The sequence below is a fragment of the Pieris rapae genome, chromosome 2 (assembly GCF_905147795.1).
Source record: "Pieris rapae chromosome 2, ilPieRapa1.1, whole genome shotgun sequence".
Taxonomy (NCBI): Eukaryota; Metazoa; Arthropoda; class Insecta; order Lepidoptera; family Pieridae; genus Pieris; species Pieris rapae.
The window spans coordinates 3,241,753-3,260,647 of NC_059510.1; the positions used below are offsets into that span (position 1 = coordinate 3,241,753).

Consider the following 18,895-nt stretch of genomic DNA (forward strand, 5'->3'; position numbering starts at 1 on the left):
GTGTCTTCATCTACGTGACATCTATATCTTTGATATTCGCATGTGGCCCTTATTGAGCACTCAAGAAAGCCCCCGACTGAGTTGAAGTGAAAACCTTGCACGCAATAAAAAGTACACGCAAACACGCGATCATCGCTCGCGTGATTCATGACACGCTCCCGAGTAGGTTGTGGGAATTATTTGATCAATGGTGCATGAGTGATTGCAACCATCCAATTTTCTCTATCTGATGTCGTAATTAACACTGAGGTAAGATTTTGTTTCACACGATGAGTTAAACGTATTGCTTAGAATCAAGTAATATAATCATGACTATATAGACAAGATAGTCTTAATAAATCAGATAGCTTTAAAAAAAAAAAAAACCAAAGATTTTTTTTACAAATTAAAATAGTAATATAGCAAGCAATGCAAAAACTTACTTGCCTACTATTGAATGTTTGAAATTGAAAATGTAGCATTATATAGGAGAAAAGTTCTCAAAACATGAGCTTATTGAACTTTAGTGTAGCAGTGTAGAAGAGAATGTGATATTTTGAACACAGAATATTAATTATTTATGACGGCAACTTAATACACGTACACTCATATAAAAAGAAGCGTGTAAATTTACATTTCCTGTTATCAAATAATGGGCGAATAACGGACGAAAAAAAACTAGCAACAAATCCTCCGTCATTGTTTTAAATCGCTAAGGTTTACAAAATGTTTGTTAGGACCATTATATAAATAATTTATATATACATAGCCGATTAGCAACAATTACCTGCACTTGACACTCAGGTATAATTAATAACGATTATTTTTTGATAAACTATGTTGACTGGCAACACAGTCTTAGCTTCCGCCATTTAACAATATTTGGGGTGTTTATAGGACTTTATAGAATACTAGCGGATCTGACAGACGTTGTCCTGTCTACACGTCTTTAATTTCAAATTTTCAATTTTTAATAAGCTTTTTGATTTAAGAAGAAGCTTTTTGAAGCAATTTTGATGAAAATTATTATTCAAATGTTACGACAATATCTAACGATCCAGCACATGGTCACACACGATATAACACAATGATAACAAAACTTTTTTAAATTTCGAGACAGACTAAAATTAAAATTCGAATATTATTTAAAATTTGACACTGCGATGGTAGCGCCGTCTGTCGGATCCAATGTAAAACATTCCAAAATCAACAACAACTAATAAATTGAAAATTAATTAAAAAAACATTGTCCAGCGGACAAAATTGTGAATCTAAACCATTCCCAGATCCCCTTGAACACACACAAAAAATTTCGTCTAAATCGGTCCAGTCGTTTAGGAGGAGTTCAGTCACATACACACGCACACAAGAAATATATATATTAAGATAAAGAAAGAAAGTCCCTACAGGTTTAATAATCTGTCAAATATATTTTCCAGAGACGAAACTATATTCCACCCGTACCGTACCTACTTGTTCAATTATAGCTTTTGCACTAGGGGTTAGATTTTATTACTTTCTAGGCCACGACTTATGAACCCTTTTGATACGATTAAAAGATTAAACGTGTTTTCAATTATGAAAGGTTTATTTACTTTAGAGTGTTATTAAACTGAATATATAATTTATATGTCCATTTGAGTGGACACTACAATAACATAAGCAGTTATTAAAATACTTCATCGTGATTGAAAGAGAAATCTTTTTATCAATATGAAGAATAACAAGTATTAGTAACTCATTAAGAGTATTTCGATACCTTAAGTAGTATTTCAATAAATGAGCAACGAATTAAATTAAAAAAAGAGTACTATCAAATCGAACAAATAAACTGCGAACTTCATTGTTAACTAATCGTAAATCGCAGATGCACAATTATTTATATATTTAATTAAAACTGTAAGTCTGCCCTTAGAGATAATGTACAGGACATCTCCTACTATCACCTAACATAAACTGCCCTTCAACATCTTTGGTCTGGGCCTACTTCTGTATTAAGCGGAAAAAAGACTATGAGATCACCATGGTTAATCTGGTTTATGTGTGTGATCGATATCGACTTTTTGGGTCTAGGACCGGTTTCTTAATGATGTTTCTTGTTTCCTTGCATTAACACCACCTAACGTATTATGTTAAGATCCGATTGTCTGAAAATAAAAATTTAACTAAATCGTTGAACATTAATTGAATTATTAGTTAGAATAAGTTGTCATCATAAAAGCATTCTAGGAAAAGATCAAACTACAATAAATAATACTTTAATTAATTCTCGGAAACACTATTCGCCCTTGGCTAAGGTATCAGATTAACGGTCGGCATAAACTAATTAATATTGGAGTTGTCTAAAAAAATTACAAAGTATTTCGCAGAAAATACGTAAAAACCTATACTCAATAATTTGGAATTATTAATTTAGTACCACGAACATTTTTGCAGCCTCTGAATATTCTTGGCTTGATCTAAGATTTTACGTTCAAAAGACCTAATTGAGTCCAAAGTAACATACCCTAAGATCGCTACTTCAGCTAAGGCAGGTTGACAAAGCAAATGTCTAAAGTAAACATCAATCTTGTCGCTAAACCTTTGACTTGTGCATACACGCGTATTCACATGCTTATCTTGATTACATCCGGTAGTATTTCCTTCGGGACTATTCCATTCATACTTCAAAATATTGAACAAAAATTTTTGTGAATGTTTTGTTATAATCATGTTTTCAACACTGTGTGTGTGCAGAAGTGCTGCATCCAGTTTGTAAAAGATATATTAAATTAAGTAATGTAAACCAGAAAGATATATATGTATCTCTATGTTTAAATATTGTGTAATAGTACGATAAATAATATATGAAAATAGAGAACATATTCGGTGCATTGATTTACATTGGCAAAATTGCAATTTGAATTTTGCATTTGACATTCGCAAAGCAATCTATTGAGGTCTGTACTGTGCCCTTTGTGATGACATCTATTTTGTGTAATACATAAAGTATACTTTAGCCAATCAAATTTTCGAGATTGGCTGGCAGAAAGCAATCAACGGATTGCCTCGGAAGTCAAATCAAATGTCTGTTGACGTGGTTTCAGTAGTGCTGCGTCATATCCTGTGATATGCAGACGATAAGTAGACGTTTGTTTTGAATGAGTATTGAATTATATCCCAAACTTCGTATAAATGTTTCATGATAACTCAGACTTCAAATATTAACTTGATTTTTGACAGAATTTACAAAAAAAAAAAAATTTCTTGATAACTTGAAATCTTGTTATTAAAAACCAGTTTTTCTGAAATAAAAACTGTTCACTATTTTGGCCCACCATACCGATGAATCAGACGAGTTAAAACGTATAACAATTTCAAAAATTATTGAGAAATAAAGTTTTTCAAGAGATTATCGGAAACTTTTTTTTTCAAATCTAAAAACTAGATTTAAGATCATTTTAGGATGTCTTTCTTTATATAGACTAATATATCGGTCCACGCCCAAATACAAAAATCATACTAAAGTTATATGTGGAAAATTATAAGTCACCGTACAATATTAAATCTGACTTCTATCGATTTTGCCCACAATTGGTATTACGTGTTACGTTGACGAACGAAGATTGATGATCTGTTTGACAAATGACTATGAATCGAACACGAGCCTCCCAATAGATTCAAAGATATGTGATACAACAGAAAATGTGTAAGTTGTATGACGAAAGCTAAAAAATATATTAAATAATACACACTCCCAGGTAAGTTTTGATTATTAGATGTGTTCATTGTTTAAACACGACGGCGTATAAAATGATATGAATTGAATGAAATAATCTGCATATTATTAAATCCTACATAAAAATATAAATGATAAATAAATCTATCGTATTTTTTTATGCTTGTTTAAAGAGTCTATCTAAGGAAGTGCTTACAAATAATGGATGGTTTCAACAAAGAGCGTCACCTTCAAAGGTATAAATAAAAAACAAACTATTTGTAGAGTTCCTTGAGCACTACGTATAGAATCGCCTTATTTGAAGCAAATATTATACTGTAAAGAGATTACTTTAATAGATACTGCGCACACAACATATGCTTTCTATCACGTTATGTGGAATTCGACCAAACACACATGTTGCATACAACATAAGGGCTAGAAAAAAATATTTCATTCAGTTTAATAATATTTATTTTCCTTCAATAAAATCGAGGGAAAAGGTTATCCATTTACTTTTTATATATCTAAATATAGACAATATAGTATAAAGCACTGCATGCATAAGGTACAAAAAAACTGTTCTTACAAAATAAAACCTCTTTTAAGCGTCACACACATGGATGAACAATAAACATAACTGGACGCGTGGAGTACTGTTCAGAATTATGTATCAGTGAGAACGGAAAAGTGTCAACGGAGTTGAACACTCGCCATGTAAAAGTATCGCATCTGCGTTGGGCATTAGAGACGTGGGTGTACGTGGTTTTATCAACAGAAGTTTCAGTTTAACAAAAAGCATACAAAGATAGAACTTCAAACAAATAAATTCACATAGCACGATACACTGCGGTCTTGTTATTCGTATTCGTATGTATTTTGGAAATTTCGGTGCATAGTTTGTAACTCTTCCTATACAGATTCATTGTGTATTTAGTATACACATTGTGTACTTTGTATTTATTTAAGGATGTACTAAGACAACTAAAGAGATAAAAAAAGTCATTTAGAAAAAATTTCATCGAGTGTTAACGTAAATTACAAGCTAGCTAGCTCCTGCGAACTTCGTTTCGCCTTAGAGTTCAAGGAATAAATTTAAAAAAATTACTCGAATTGGCCAAGCCGTCTTGGAGTTTTGCGCTTAGCAGAATATTATTCGATTAAATTTTATTTATATAGATTGTAGGAAAATGTCCAGAAATGAAATATATGAATATTTGGGTACCCAAATCACAAAAAAGCATATATCGATTTTTATGGAACTTGTACAGTTTCCCTACATACATACATATTCTTCATTTAAATATATATAATGAACATGTGAACTGTTAAGTTTTTGAGAATTTTGGACGAATATACATTTGTATATAGTATTTCGCTGAGAATCCAAAATGTAGCTATTTTGTATTCCAACAATATCACATACAAGTGAAATCGACAGCCTCATTTTCAAAGTTCTAAAACAAAATAAAAATCCATTAAAACAACAGATGAACAAAGCGACATCGGCTTAACAGAGACGCGCATCATTAGTTACCATTAACGTAATTATATGATAATTATTCTTACTTAAACTAGATCCTAATTTTTAATAATCTTGGAAAGGTCAAGTGGTTTATGTTAAATTGATGTAATTACGTCATTTATCGGTGTTCTAATGGTGCTCCCACATTGTAATCAGAAAATGTTTGTATACATTTTCTAACATAAAAACATTTACTAACCAAAGTTGTTAATTTTTACTTTTTGATAGGAACTGTTACATGTAATAAGTACTCCTACATGATACATATCTAATGCACTCCCTTTGCCCCGCATAACTAATACCGGTACCCCTCAGACGCATTCTCAATCAGGAATAAGTTTAAAATAAGAGGCTTTTGATCGGATAACTTTGGACCGGTCAAACTTCAAGTACTATTATGTATAATATAGATAATTGTTGCGCAACTCATATCGGCTCGACTTAGTTGTCATATTTAGTTAAGACATCAATCATTGTAAAATTTAATTAAAGCTTTTAAATGCATTTTGTTTGATTCACCGCTGGCCCGCATTTAAATTACACTCATAGAAAATGTTTATTAATTGTTAGTAACATTTTATAACATTTAAATATGGAGAGCGTCTACTTCGTGTAGACGTGACAAATGTTTTATTTGTTACTAAAGATTTTCTAACGGCAATGTGGGAGCACCATGATCTACTTGAATGTAACAAAAGTTTGCTTAAGTGTTCTGTGGAACGCGAGAGCTTCTGGCTCATAAAATCTAATTGTAACTTTTTAATAACATCTGGTAAGTAAATATACCAATGATACCAAATGAAAAAAGTTTACATTATTTATAAATTCAAATTTCGAAGCAAGTGAATTAAATGGTTAGTGTGTAAATAGTTTCTAAATTTGAAATGTTTAACATAAGAAATTTCTCGTTACCCTCTTTTGGTATACGAGTACCGAGGTTGACGTTGCCTTTTAACTAAATATGTCTGAAAGTAAAGCAATTGAAATTGTATAAAAGTTAACCGCAGGTAGTCAACTGTTTCCTTAGATAACATGACTGCACCAGCTGTTTCTCTGAGAGCAACTTTGAATTTCAATCAGGTCTGTAAGACTTTCTACTATGTTATAGTTTGAATCACATTATTTTTTTTAAGCACAAAACTCTTATATCTTATTCATAATTGTGAAGGTATATTGATACCTAAGAAAAGATTGGTTTATTTAAGACCTATGACCGTTAAATTAATAATAAAAAATTTAGTTATTGCTGGTTCAACAAAATATGGTGCATCTGGAGACAATACTTGTAATACGCCTAATTAATAATAATAATACTTTATCTGCTAGAATACGGTACAAAATATTATGGTGGTATAGTCTAAGGTGCATATTCTGCCAATCATAATGGCTTCAAAATTTGTCTTAAAAGGATTTTTTACATAGAAGTTACGTACATTGTTAGTCATATCATTATAGTCAATTTTTATATTATTTGTAGTGATAAAAATTATTAGGAAAACATTAAAATGAGTTTAATAAATCTATTACGAATTTCTCACCTCACACTGGCCTGGGACTAGTGCTGGGCAGGCTACTTCTAATTAATTTGCTATATTTGTTTTAAATATTGTAGTATTGTTTGATAATTTGCTTTTTTTAGAAGAGTACCGAGAGTTTTGTACTCTGGCTTTTTCTCTCGGCCACCTTCTGTCTTCTTTGCTGATGAGTAGGGATGCCTACAGGTTCGAATTTAATGACGTGGAATGATACCTTGATGATCCTATGTTCCAAAAAAAGCGTATTTAATTTTTTTTATTTTTACCCAGATGTGTTTTCCGTTTGCGTTTAATATCCAACTCATGCTGAGTGAAATTGTTTAATAAGCAATGTTAATTAATATAAAAACACTGCAGACCCAAGCTTATTTAGTTACAACTCTAACTTTCCACTTTCACAATGGCGAACCCACAATCAGGTCTGCTAATTATTTCTACTATTCACTCCTAGCTTTTTGTTGACGGCCGACTGTAAAACATAGCCTATGCACAAAAAGGACTTTATAAAGGTGCAACTAATGAATGTTTTTATAGTCTAGAGCCTTTAATTAAAACTATTTGCTTTTATTTACATTAATTATAGTCGTTATTACTATCGTTTTTAAAAAGAAATAATGAAAATGTTCAAACGGTTTATTTGAGAATAAAACATTTTTTGATAAATAATTTACATATTGGAGAGGAACTGATGTTACGAAGTGTGAAAAGATATAATTTAATTGTTTAGACATTTATATGACTACAGTACAATTGCTTGAATCAATAAAAAGTGTTTTTAGGGGATAATTTCAACGATTGGTTAAGATATATTGTTATGTATTGATTTTTGAAAAGGATCCATCACTGCAACTTTGTAAGGCATTTCAATAAAAATAATTCAACATTCGAATGTAAAAGCAAAATTTAAATTTAGAATAACACTTTATTAAAATACCATACCTCTTCATGTCAATGTATAGATGTCAAATACCTACAGAGATTGATTACTTGACAGGATAGTTTGAGGGAACACGTTTCAGAGTGGATTTATGGGATTACTGAGCATGTTATATCATCTAAGTGCAATTGCTCGGAATAATCAATGTTATTATGCTTTGAACGTCGCGTTTAATCACTCCACGAACAAATTGATTGATTATGATATTAACATCTTGATTTTGATTGACGCTGAATTTAGTGCGATCATCTGCAATAATTTGCCTATATACATAGGCATATTTTACCTAACCTAGCTTTCCTTGTTAACTTTAAATATATAATTATCGCCATGTTTATATACTTTTTTGCTACCTTGTTTGGTTTGTAAGATCGATGATACAATTTATATAATTTGTTAAGTATACTAATACATACAACAAGCATTTGATTATTGTGTGTTATTTATTGGCAATATTAACTTATTTATGTATAGTAATCTTAATGTAGACACATTTGCGTTTTATATACATAGATCAATCTCTAATATACGAGAATCTCGTAAATAGGCGTTATTTAATATTTCTCTATATTTCTTTGCCTATAAAATAAAAAATAAATCAGTCGCATTACAACCTCTTGAGGTCTTGGCCTCAGATTTCTGAATCTGTTTCATGATCATTTTTTTTAAAGGCAAGTAGGTCCAGTGCCTGACACACGTCGTCGACTTTTTGGGTCTAAGACATGTCGGTTTCCTTACGATGTCTTCCTTCACCGTTCGAGCAAATATTAAATTCGCACATAGCACCAACCAAGTGTTAAAAGTGCACCAACTCAGCTCTAACTTTTTTCTGCCTATATTTCTCCAAATAATCCATCTCAAACTCACGACACTAAGTGTAACTGTTACAATAAAAGTCCGAAATAAATTTCGTACTAAATTAATGTATTATACAATATACAGTTCGTTATTACATTTCATTTTTGACAAAAATCCTCGCATTGTTCCTCTGTAATTCAATATTATTTGGTGTGAACTATTGTCGTAACTTTCCTCGTTAAGGTGTGTTGACAGCACTCGTGTTTTAGTTCACAAACTACTGTTGTCAAAATATATTTGGCTAGAGACTACACTTAATTATATTTATAATTCTGTGATAGTTTCTCCATGGAACTGTGGAATAAATAATAAACTAATACGTTATAATATTTTTATAATCATTAAATCATTAAATATAGTTAATATATTGTGCTATGGGCATTTTTGAAGAAATTCATTGTCAATACTTATCAGCCTAGAATTCTTGATTCTCCGGAAATGATCTGTACCAATCAAACTGATGCTCACTTTGTTTTGTAACTTGGCTTGTGAGCGCCTTCATAATACTATCTCATTACAAGTAGAAACGCCGTTGTTATACCAACAGTATTGTCGTTGTGGTAGTAATAATAAAAAGGTACTGAAGGATTTCCAAAAACAAAGGAAGTTTGTTTATAATTACATAATTATTTCATTTCCATACGAATATATGACGTTTACTTATACAATATAAGGTTTAATTTACCTCGTGTTCAATCTGAATCTGAAAAGGTCTTCCTTTCTCTTCATTAAACTGTAAAAAAACTACTGTAACAACTACTACTGTACTAACTGTAACTTAATTAAAGACTGTGTAGCTAGTGTACATGCCATTCTAATAATTTTAATTAGTTAATCCATCATCCAAGGGTTACCTTTATATATTAATAGTAACTGTATAAGATCATGATTTGAGTAAGATCTGCTAAGTGTGACAGGGCCTATACAATATTTAACTTAAATAAAACTATTCATACAAATTATCTCGGCATTATTACTTTCGAAAATTGATTTATCCACTTTAAGATTTTCCATTCATGTAAATCTAAGATTTAACAGTATTTTCATTTCTGTTCAAATCTCTGTACAAAAAATATTCTTTCAGAATTTCAACTTGCTAGCGACTTAAAAGAAACAATGAACATAGAACGTCCTTTATTCATTCCGGAAGAAAGAATCTGTTAATTCAATGAAAAATCCGGAAATCGGCTCCATAATGAAGTACTTAAATGTTCCATTGTTTTTAAATTTCGAACGATCCTTTTAAATAATTACGAAATTCGAAAATGTTACCTTTTTATCTTCGGAACAACTCTTAATGAGTGCTGTTTTATGTAAATTATTCTTAAGAAATACGAAAGAATTCACACGAAACAAATGTATCACTCGATGTACAATCCCATCTCTTGAGCGTCATAATGTATTTGAAGTGCCACCATTTCTAATAATAAACGCAACTTGGACCCTCTATTTACTAAAATATCATTATAGACAGGAAATAAAATACATTAAATCGTCTGTTTAATAAACTGCTGGACCAACCGGATTTCTACCTCATATACATTATTCACTTGCAATCGGATATCGAATTCAAACCGCTGGGGTCTGAACGGACATATAAATTACCCGAACCTTACATAGGTAAGCCTTACGCTATCGTGAATTCTTGATATCTTAGTTCATAACTTTAATGTTTATGCTGATAAATTAAGATGTAACTACCTTAGTATTAATTATATCTTTATATCATTAAATATGGAAGTTCAAGTGTATTTAGTCGGAGTCTTTTGGATAGTAGACACGCTATAATTTTAATCCACGGATTGGATTTCGTATATCCAATGTTAAGTTGTATTACTTAATAAGTTATCTGTTATTGATGAGCAATCTTTGTACGTAATTAGAAAAAAAAAGTAAAACTGCTTGCTTAGGCCTATTATAATATAAATGAATATTTAATCGATCCTAGTGCTTGGATATGAATTGCTTCAGTATAAACAGGTAACGCGACTGAATCTCTCGGCTGCATTATCAGACTATGGGGCGATCGTCGACATCTACGACTTTTCTAGCCAAAATTTAATTTCTTTGTAAAATCCAATTAATTTAATATAAAAAATACGTCAGCCAATTAATTTATTATACGGTACGTCCTGTCGATACAACCAGTTGTCGAAGAAATCAAATCGCTGTATAGATTTTCTGCAATGGAAACATTGTTGTCACCAAATGCAGTTGAAAGCGAAATCCAGGTTCAGCGAAAGAATCTTTGTGATAGAAAAACTATCACTAGATGACTAGGGTATAATGAGAGGCTCAGATTATTCCAGAAACTATGGATGGCTATTTTATTCACACCTGCGATCGTCGGTAATCATATTTTTTAAAATGCTATGTGTTTAGTAATTAGAAATTTATATTTTTCTTATTGAATTATATACTTACGTGGTAAACTTTTTGAATAGTTCAATTTGAAGCCGCAAAGTTCAGAAAATATATTAAATTTAATTAAACTGAAATTTGATTTCGTTTTTTTATAGAAACGAGCAAACGGGCAGGTGGCTCACCTGATGTTAAGTGACACCGCCGCCCATGGACACTCTCATTGCCAGAGGGCTCGCGAGTGCGTTGCCGGCCTTTTAAGAATTGGTACGCTCTTAAATGGTTTCCATTTTATTATCTGTTTTGAATGTAATATTTATGAATAAGAATTTTTGCCTATAAATTTCAACAGCGGACAATTAGTCCTACAGATATCTCGAATAATGTATCCATACATCTTTCGATATGATCGAATACTAATGTTATATAATAAATTGTAGAGCATAACGTCTGTATTCAAATTGAAGGGTCCTTTATATTTCTAGCTTACCGAACCGTATTTTTCTTATGCCCTTTCCGTATATTAAATTATTGTAACGAGACTATTGAAATCCGAAATTATTTCTTTATAGAGGATTTATATTTTAAAATGTATATGTAAAATTTGGTCGTGAATGAGTTTAAGATAAGACAACTAGATGATCAGCTTTTTGAACACGTGATGCTCCCGATGTTTTTAACCATGTGCAACGTTAATTATGAATACCTCACACATTTAGATAAATCAATTTGTATAACAACTTCAGAGTTGAGAGTCGCATACATAGGCTAGGCTCATATTTAACTTAGATACTTAGATAGAACTTTCATAAACCTAATCTTAATATATAAACTAATATATTAATAAAACAGCACTTTAATATAATTAAAACTTTAATATATTTTAAAATAGATTAATTTTAAAGAAATCGATATCAAGTTTTTTATCTTTTATTTATGAAAACAAACTAAGCCCTATCAGGCGACCCTAAATTGACAAGAGTGCAAAGTGAATAAAATTTATACACGAAACAATAAACAAATTGAAAATTTCCGTTAATCTATGTAAATCCTTCACTAAATTAGTACACCGATTTGTATGTGCCATTTTCGGAAGGTTAGTCCTTGCTGTGAGCACATGAAGTAACGGAGAATGTCGCTCTCTGACATACTCATCAGGTATATTCAAGCTAAGGTACTGAAGTTCTGTCTAATTACTGTCTTTGCCACGTAAAAATTTTATGAAGTACACGGTGAAGAAGTTGTAGCCCATAGAACGGGGAGCGAAAAGGCACACGCCGTACATCCTAAGTTGTGCTTTAAGAATTTGTTTAGTAGTTCATTAAATATTACCTTCTATAAAAATAATCAAAAAAATATACATGTTATTTTTTTTTTATATAAGACCGTAGAGCTAGGCTTCGCATAGGTTCTGTAAGAATTGGCTGTGGCTGAGTATTGTATCGCTATACTTTGTGCAACTATATTAAATTAACAGAATCATTGAAATTATTATAATATTAATTATTCTTTAAGCGTCCATTGTCTGAAGAACGGTAAACGCTTGGTACGTTATCTTCAAAACCTGAAAATTAATTGAAATATAAGTCTGAAAATGCATACAGTGATCCTCGGTTCTTTCTTACAGAAATATATACAACACGACCTCAGGAACAGCTTTATCTACCAATAGCTAGGATATATGATAAAACATATAATATAAGGAATTGTTGGTTTAGTGATGTGACTGTGAACCTAAGGTCGTGTCTTTAACCATAACGTTTTTCTGTACCCAATAGTAATATGACTCTTTATACCTAAAAGTTACCATTATGTGGTATAAAGTATTGGAAAGTTGAAATTTATATTAACAATAACGCGTTATTCAATCTCCGTGCATCGTAACTTTTTCAAGGTCGTTACATGATACTTGAACGCTCCCTAACCACTTGCCTGTGTAATAGCAAACTTGGCACCATGTCTTAGACCGTAAATTTTTTGACCATAGATTTATACTCGCTTATACAGAATCATCAATTAATGAAATACGAAAGAAATCAATACCCATGCAATGCTAATTAATAATATAAAAAATATCAATTATCTAAATACATACAGCGGTCATTGTAATTAACGACAAATCTGTTCCACTTATAGTTTTTATGCCGAACTCCTTCGTCATAAAAATGATTATCGCCAAGTAAGCTTTCCTATGTTTCGGTTTTAAGCTAGTCCATTCAAAGTCAAGTAGTGCCAATTTTACCTCGTTCATCTAAAAACATGAGATTTTTTTTTGTATAAATGTCGCCTTTTTCTTTCTTTCACTAACAAGAATCATAAAATTGTGAGAAAACCTGTGTGTTTATATTTATCTTTTGACGTTCAAAAGTGCTCATTTTGTTACCTATATTAATAAATTATTTTGATTGATAACTCAAAAGTGGGCTACGCGTGGTAACCACAAATCGCCCGCCATCTACTTGCATATAATATAAGAGTTTAGATGCAATGATAATAAACACGTTTAGAGTTATATAAGCTACATAAGTAATAATCTTATTCCTAACACAATTTGTAAGTACGAATTATTACTATATGAAAACGTAGTTGATGATTAAACCTCCTAATTTTTTATGCATAGCCTGCCAATTTGTTTTAACAAAATTAAATATCCGAATCAGACCTTAGTTTTAATCTGTTCCCCAAACCAATTGTAAGCGAAAATCTCAGCGAACATTGGAAGCATGTGTGGAGCGAATCGCCAGTTTATTTCCTGAAAACATCGTATAAAAATGTTTACGTATGTACTGTTATCCTTGGATATTTTACCCTTGTGAAATAAACGTTTAATTTTTTAAATTAAAAAACATTTAATAATTGTATGTTAAATAACATAAGATAAAAATCTTAGGTCATAAACGCAAAAAAAAACCTTTACGTATTAACGTATACGGACCTAATTAGTCATACATACATATATTATCAGATCAGATGATCTATGATCAGAATAAATTGTTTCCTTATTACTATATTAAACAAAAATGTTTATACCTAAAAGAGAAAACTGGCAACCTGAAGCTAAAGTTTAATTAATTTATTAAACACTAGCTGACCAGGCAAACGTCGTTTTACCATGTATATCATTTATATTAAAAAATAGCGGTTGATAGTAGAGTTGAAAATTTAGGATTATATGTATTTATTAATTCTGTATCATAAAAAAATAGTATAATATCTATAAATTAAAAAAAATGATTTAGGGTGGACTACCCTTCACGGGAATGAAAAATAGATGTTGTCCGATTCTCAGACACACCCAATATGCACACAAAATTTCATGAGAATCGGTTAAGCGGAGTTTAACCACAAACACCGCGACACGAGAATTTTATATATAAGATTTTATTCAAATTGAATGCTAGAAAAATTTTATTGTCATTTAAAGATAATTCAAACAAAATAAAATCCGCTCGATAGTTAAAAATGTACGAGACATAGAATTGTTCAATTTGTCAAACAACAGTTAACTGTTCTCTATGATATATTGCAACCCTTTGCAATATATAGTAAAACAATATACAAATTACCTTGCTCATCAGTAATAGATTGAGACAGATACACATAGCAGCATTGCACAGCGGTATATATGCTGAAACCTCATACATTTTGATCAACGATAATAGATACCTAAAACACAAATATAATGTTTATTTAGTAATATATTTTATTAAGTACTCTTAATAGAACACTCAAGAATTTTTTTTAGGATATAGATATTAGATAGAATTTTTTGCAATTAAATCGTTGATGTATAGCAACGCCGTGAAGATATTATTAAATATATTATGAGAAATAATTTCAAAGTTGTAATTATGAGTTTTTTTGAAAGTAATGTGTACATATTTATTTATTTCTTTTACAGCTAACGAAAATTAAGCAATAGTGCCAAAAGTATAGGTATGTTTAAAAAAAGTTCGAAAATAAAAAAAATATGAAATACATTTAATGAAGTAATCTACTGGCTGCATTGGTGTGGTGAAAGTTATTCATATAATATATGATGCAGGTTATTCAGCGCTGGATAAACTTACTACTCCTTTAAAGCATATTCTGTGATATCTTAAACAAGTCAATGCTTAAATAGTGCTTTTTTAAACTGATTTTTTTTGCATAGTTGATGTTGATACTTATATTTCACGTTCCTGAGAACGTGAAACAATTCATGATTACGATTCTAGTAGGTAGGTTACATTTAGAAGAAAGCTGCAATGATATGTATTTAATAGTTTTCTATTGTTTTGGACTGTAACAATTTATTATGATAATAATTTATTCTATATAATTGTGAGGTAAATAAATTGTTAACTTCTAATTTTTAATACAGAGAAAAAAATTTTTAGTACGTAGTTTTTAGAGTGAAATTTTTTCTAAAGAAATATATTTCTATTATAACTTACTTGTTTAATTTAAGATGAGTGTAATAAAATTCACGTAACACATCATTTAATTTTTCAGGGTATTCGTCACTGCCCGTACATCTTTCAATTTTTAATACACTCACTAACCCCTGATACGCCGCACATAAAAAATATATCAACGCAACAAACCACATATCCAATATAATAGTGCTGCTTACTTCAAACATAAATATCGTATGTAAGAACCAAGCTAGCTCATAATACGGACTGGACATTGGCATCAAAGTCATTGTGGATCTAGAGAGGAGGATTCGCGTCCCAGCTATATAATTCCACAAAGTTGTTAGTTCGTAAATCGAAACTGGTACTATTACCATACAAAATAAGGAGAATACAATTATATTTGCAGTCTGAAGTACCCTTTTGATATCCGCAGAGGGGTTTCTTCGTATTACGTCTATAAGTGTATTCTTTATAGTTGCGTAAAGATCGCGGAATGTGAATCTACTTTTTATGAACAATACCATTTTGACTGGGAATATTATTGTCAAGATAATGGTGTAGTATGCCTCTGCTTGCAGCTCTATATCGTCACTTGTTTTTAGGCATTCAAAGGTCCCAATTAAAACGTAAATGAAGAGGACTATATTTAATAGTTGATGGATAGCATGTTTTCTCCAAGACCATGTTGGATCCAATACTTGCTGTCCGAAAATGCTTTGGTACACCAAAGCTGGGAGGAAAATGTCGTCGATTTCATTTCTGGGGCCAACTGTATGAATGTATTTCGATATTGTTTTTTTGAAAATGTTAGTCATTTTCTTTATCATATGTTACGAAGTAATATAATTTTACGATCAGAGCTCATTTATATATTGCAATTTCGATACAGTGTTATACAAAAGGCCTTTAGCAAATTTATATTTATCTAGTATGAGATAATATTTTAAATGAATATTAAAATAAAAAAAATAGCGTTTACCAATTGTTTTGCATGGTCGCCATGACGATCTTAGTATATGGATGAGATAAAAAAAGATGATGATAATTATGAACATGTTTAGGTACTAGTATATACTGTTATATATTAATAATGCATAACAAGACTAAAACGTTTCTTAAAGCTTTATTTTTGCTAAAATTGCATTAAAATCTAATATGAGCATACAATTGAGCTTTTCTACACGGCTGTACTACTGCAATCAAATAACATATGGATAATTAATCTTTTGACGCCCAATACCTGTTTTAGCTTTATTATCCGCTATTACCTATTTCAGCAATTATTTAATTATGGAATCAATTGTTCCAAACGAAAGCAAGCCATAAATTAAGCTAAATAGAGCGCATATTAACATAAATAAAAGTTTGAAGAAACAAACTAAAATCCATTTCTGTAATTGAACGCTAGCGGTTCTGCAATGATATTTTATGGTCAATAAAATACTCATTTAGAAAACTGATTTATGGAAGGCGCGTACTTTTAAAGTCATTTAGAAAATTGTTTTTAAATCGACCACGGTTTAAGTACAGGGAAATAGGTAGGGCTTAGCACTAACTATAGGCACTGCTTTAGATTTTCTGCTTGGTAAAATTCGTTTGAAGTCGAACTCACAACTTGGTAATAGTATATGGATCTTGGCCATAGATCGCATATGTTTCTTCAATAAAGAGTAAAAAAATAAAAAAACAGGCGATTAGTCTTCTGTGTCTGACACGTGTCAACGAATTTAAGGTGATTTATATAGACATATCGGGTTCCTCTCGATATTTGCCTTTACCGTACTGATTCGAATGGAGGATCGCACTCTTAAGCTACTAAGCTAAAACAGTTCATATGATTCCGTGACATATTAGGCACGCAACCCCTGGCAAATTAAATTAAAGTATATGTTCATAAATTCGTTATTTCTGAACACATTTTTTTGATCATTTTTCTTCTGCCTCGTGATTAGCTACTACTGATTTATATTAATTGTGAATCAATTAACCTTTGACAGAATTTTTGAATGTTCTGTTTATACATACTATCATATCTATATTTTTTTTAAAGATTTTATTTTATTTAATGTTTGTTACAGTTGCATGTTAATTTTAGTATGTTTTTGTCAATTAATTATGCATTTCTTATACTTTACCCTCTGTAGGTGTTTCTTTTTTTATTGTTCCATATTGGGGTGGCCTGAATGAAATCGCTTGTTAGCGATAAGTTAGTTGCCTTATAACTTATGTTACCTACTGCCTTTTTTTTATATGTTTAATTATGTATATTATGTCAATGAAGTATGTAATGAATTTTCACTTCTTTGTGAACTGGTACCTCTAGCGAAATATTGAAATAGATAAAAATTGCATAATTTTTTTAAAAGATCCAAGGCGTTGTTTGAGGTACTGCAACATCTCTGAATTGGGACATGGGTCTACGCTGAATTAAAATTTGTTGCGGTAGGCCCGACTTAGATCCTCCAGCACTCAATTTTTAACTTCAATGTTCTTTAGGTACTCCGTGCATTTGAATTAGATTCGCAAGCTTGTTTTCAAAATAACGAAAAAAAAAATATTACAAAAAATAGAAAAATGGTCTAGTCACTAGTCCCCATACTCGAACATACTCCAATTTCCTGCCCCCGTTGCCAGCAAATCTGTTCCATGTGACATATTTATTATTTTGGGTACGACTAAATAAATTAAACATAAAACTTTTTCAGCATAGGAGAGGCTACTAAAAACTTGAATTGTTGAACATAACATTATTAGTAAAAACGTTCTTTCTCCTTCAGGCCCTGTTGGGCGGAGGAAGTGTGTTTTTGAGTAGCTGGAAGGCATCCATAGTTAGCGCTAAGCCCGACTACACAATATATTTCTTTGTACTTAAATAATGCTCGATTAAAAAACCATTTTCTAAATGACTAAAAGTACGCACCTTCCATATAAAGGTCTGCGTTTTTTTTAAAAACACAGAATAAGTTTTATAATGTTTTAAATATGCCGGTAAAAATAACTCATTCATTATTATCTCGCTTACCCAGTTACTTACTTAGGTTTAGCTGTATATATATTTGGTGTTAAACGTATTGAGCGAAAAGAGATTATTTAAAAGCCATGGGGACATTTGGCAAATATATGAGCTACTGGCTTTTCTTGTGTCATGAATCATGATGACTATTGCTGATTCAACATGTATATGTCGTAGCCAACTAGGCAGGCTAACCACTTAAACAAACACCTCCCTTTAACTAGCGGCCTGACTGATATTCAGTGGTAGCGCCGTAGGCGGCTTGTAACAACATTTCAATAAACTGGCTGTCTAATGCTTAGGCAGTTCGTACGATGGAGTGTCCATGTGGCAGAAATAAAAAAAAAGAAGAAACATCCATCATATTGTCACTACACACTTACCTTGTAATAAAAATTAAACTCTGGAAAACATCACCAAAGTTATGTTTTCCCGACGCCATATTCACAGTTTGAAGTGTTTCGTTTCGAGTGTGAGAGTGGCAGAAAGTGAGACTGAATTTATATTACCCGTCAACAGGCTAGGCAAGAAATGAAACGTCATCGATCCTTGTCATTGCCTAGCTGTTTGATCAACTTGCTGAAAATCTT

The 18,895-nt window shown here is 31.1% G+C and overlaps 1 protein-coding gene across 1 annotated transcript; it reads right to left on the reverse strand.

Annotated features, from left to right (window-relative positions):
- Positions 1 to 12,402: 12,402 nt before the first annotated feature.
- On the reverse strand, positions 12,403 to 16,107 carry LOC110995325. Its single transcript, XM_022262433.2, has 5 exons — positions 15,329 to 16,107; positions 14,459 to 14,558; positions 13,555 to 13,644; positions 12,988 to 13,143; positions 12,403 to 12,456 (listed from the first exon to the last, which is right to left on the reverse strand). The coding sequence occupies exons 1-5, from the start codon at positions 16,105 to 16,107 to the stop codon at positions 12,403 to 12,405; spliced, it is 1,179 nt and encodes a 392-aa protein (XP_022118125.2).
- Positions 16,108 to 18,895: the final 2,788 nt, after the last annotated feature.

What these genes read in the sequence shown, in the direction of transcription:
- LOC110995325 (XM_022262433.2), bottom strand. Translation starts at nt 16,107, where the DNA reads ATGACTAACATTTTCAAAAAAACAATATCGAAATACATTCATACAGTT. An exon ending in ATCTATTACTGATGAGCAAG is followed by an intron (nt 13,645 to 14,458) that starts GTAATTTGTATA and finishes CGATGTTTTCAG; the next exon opens with GAAATAAACTGGCGATTCGC. An exon ending in GGGAACAGATTAAAACTAAG is followed by an intron (nt 13,144 to 13,554) that starts GTCTGATTCGGA and finishes TCATGTTTTTAG; the next exon opens with ATGAACGAGGTAAAATTGGC.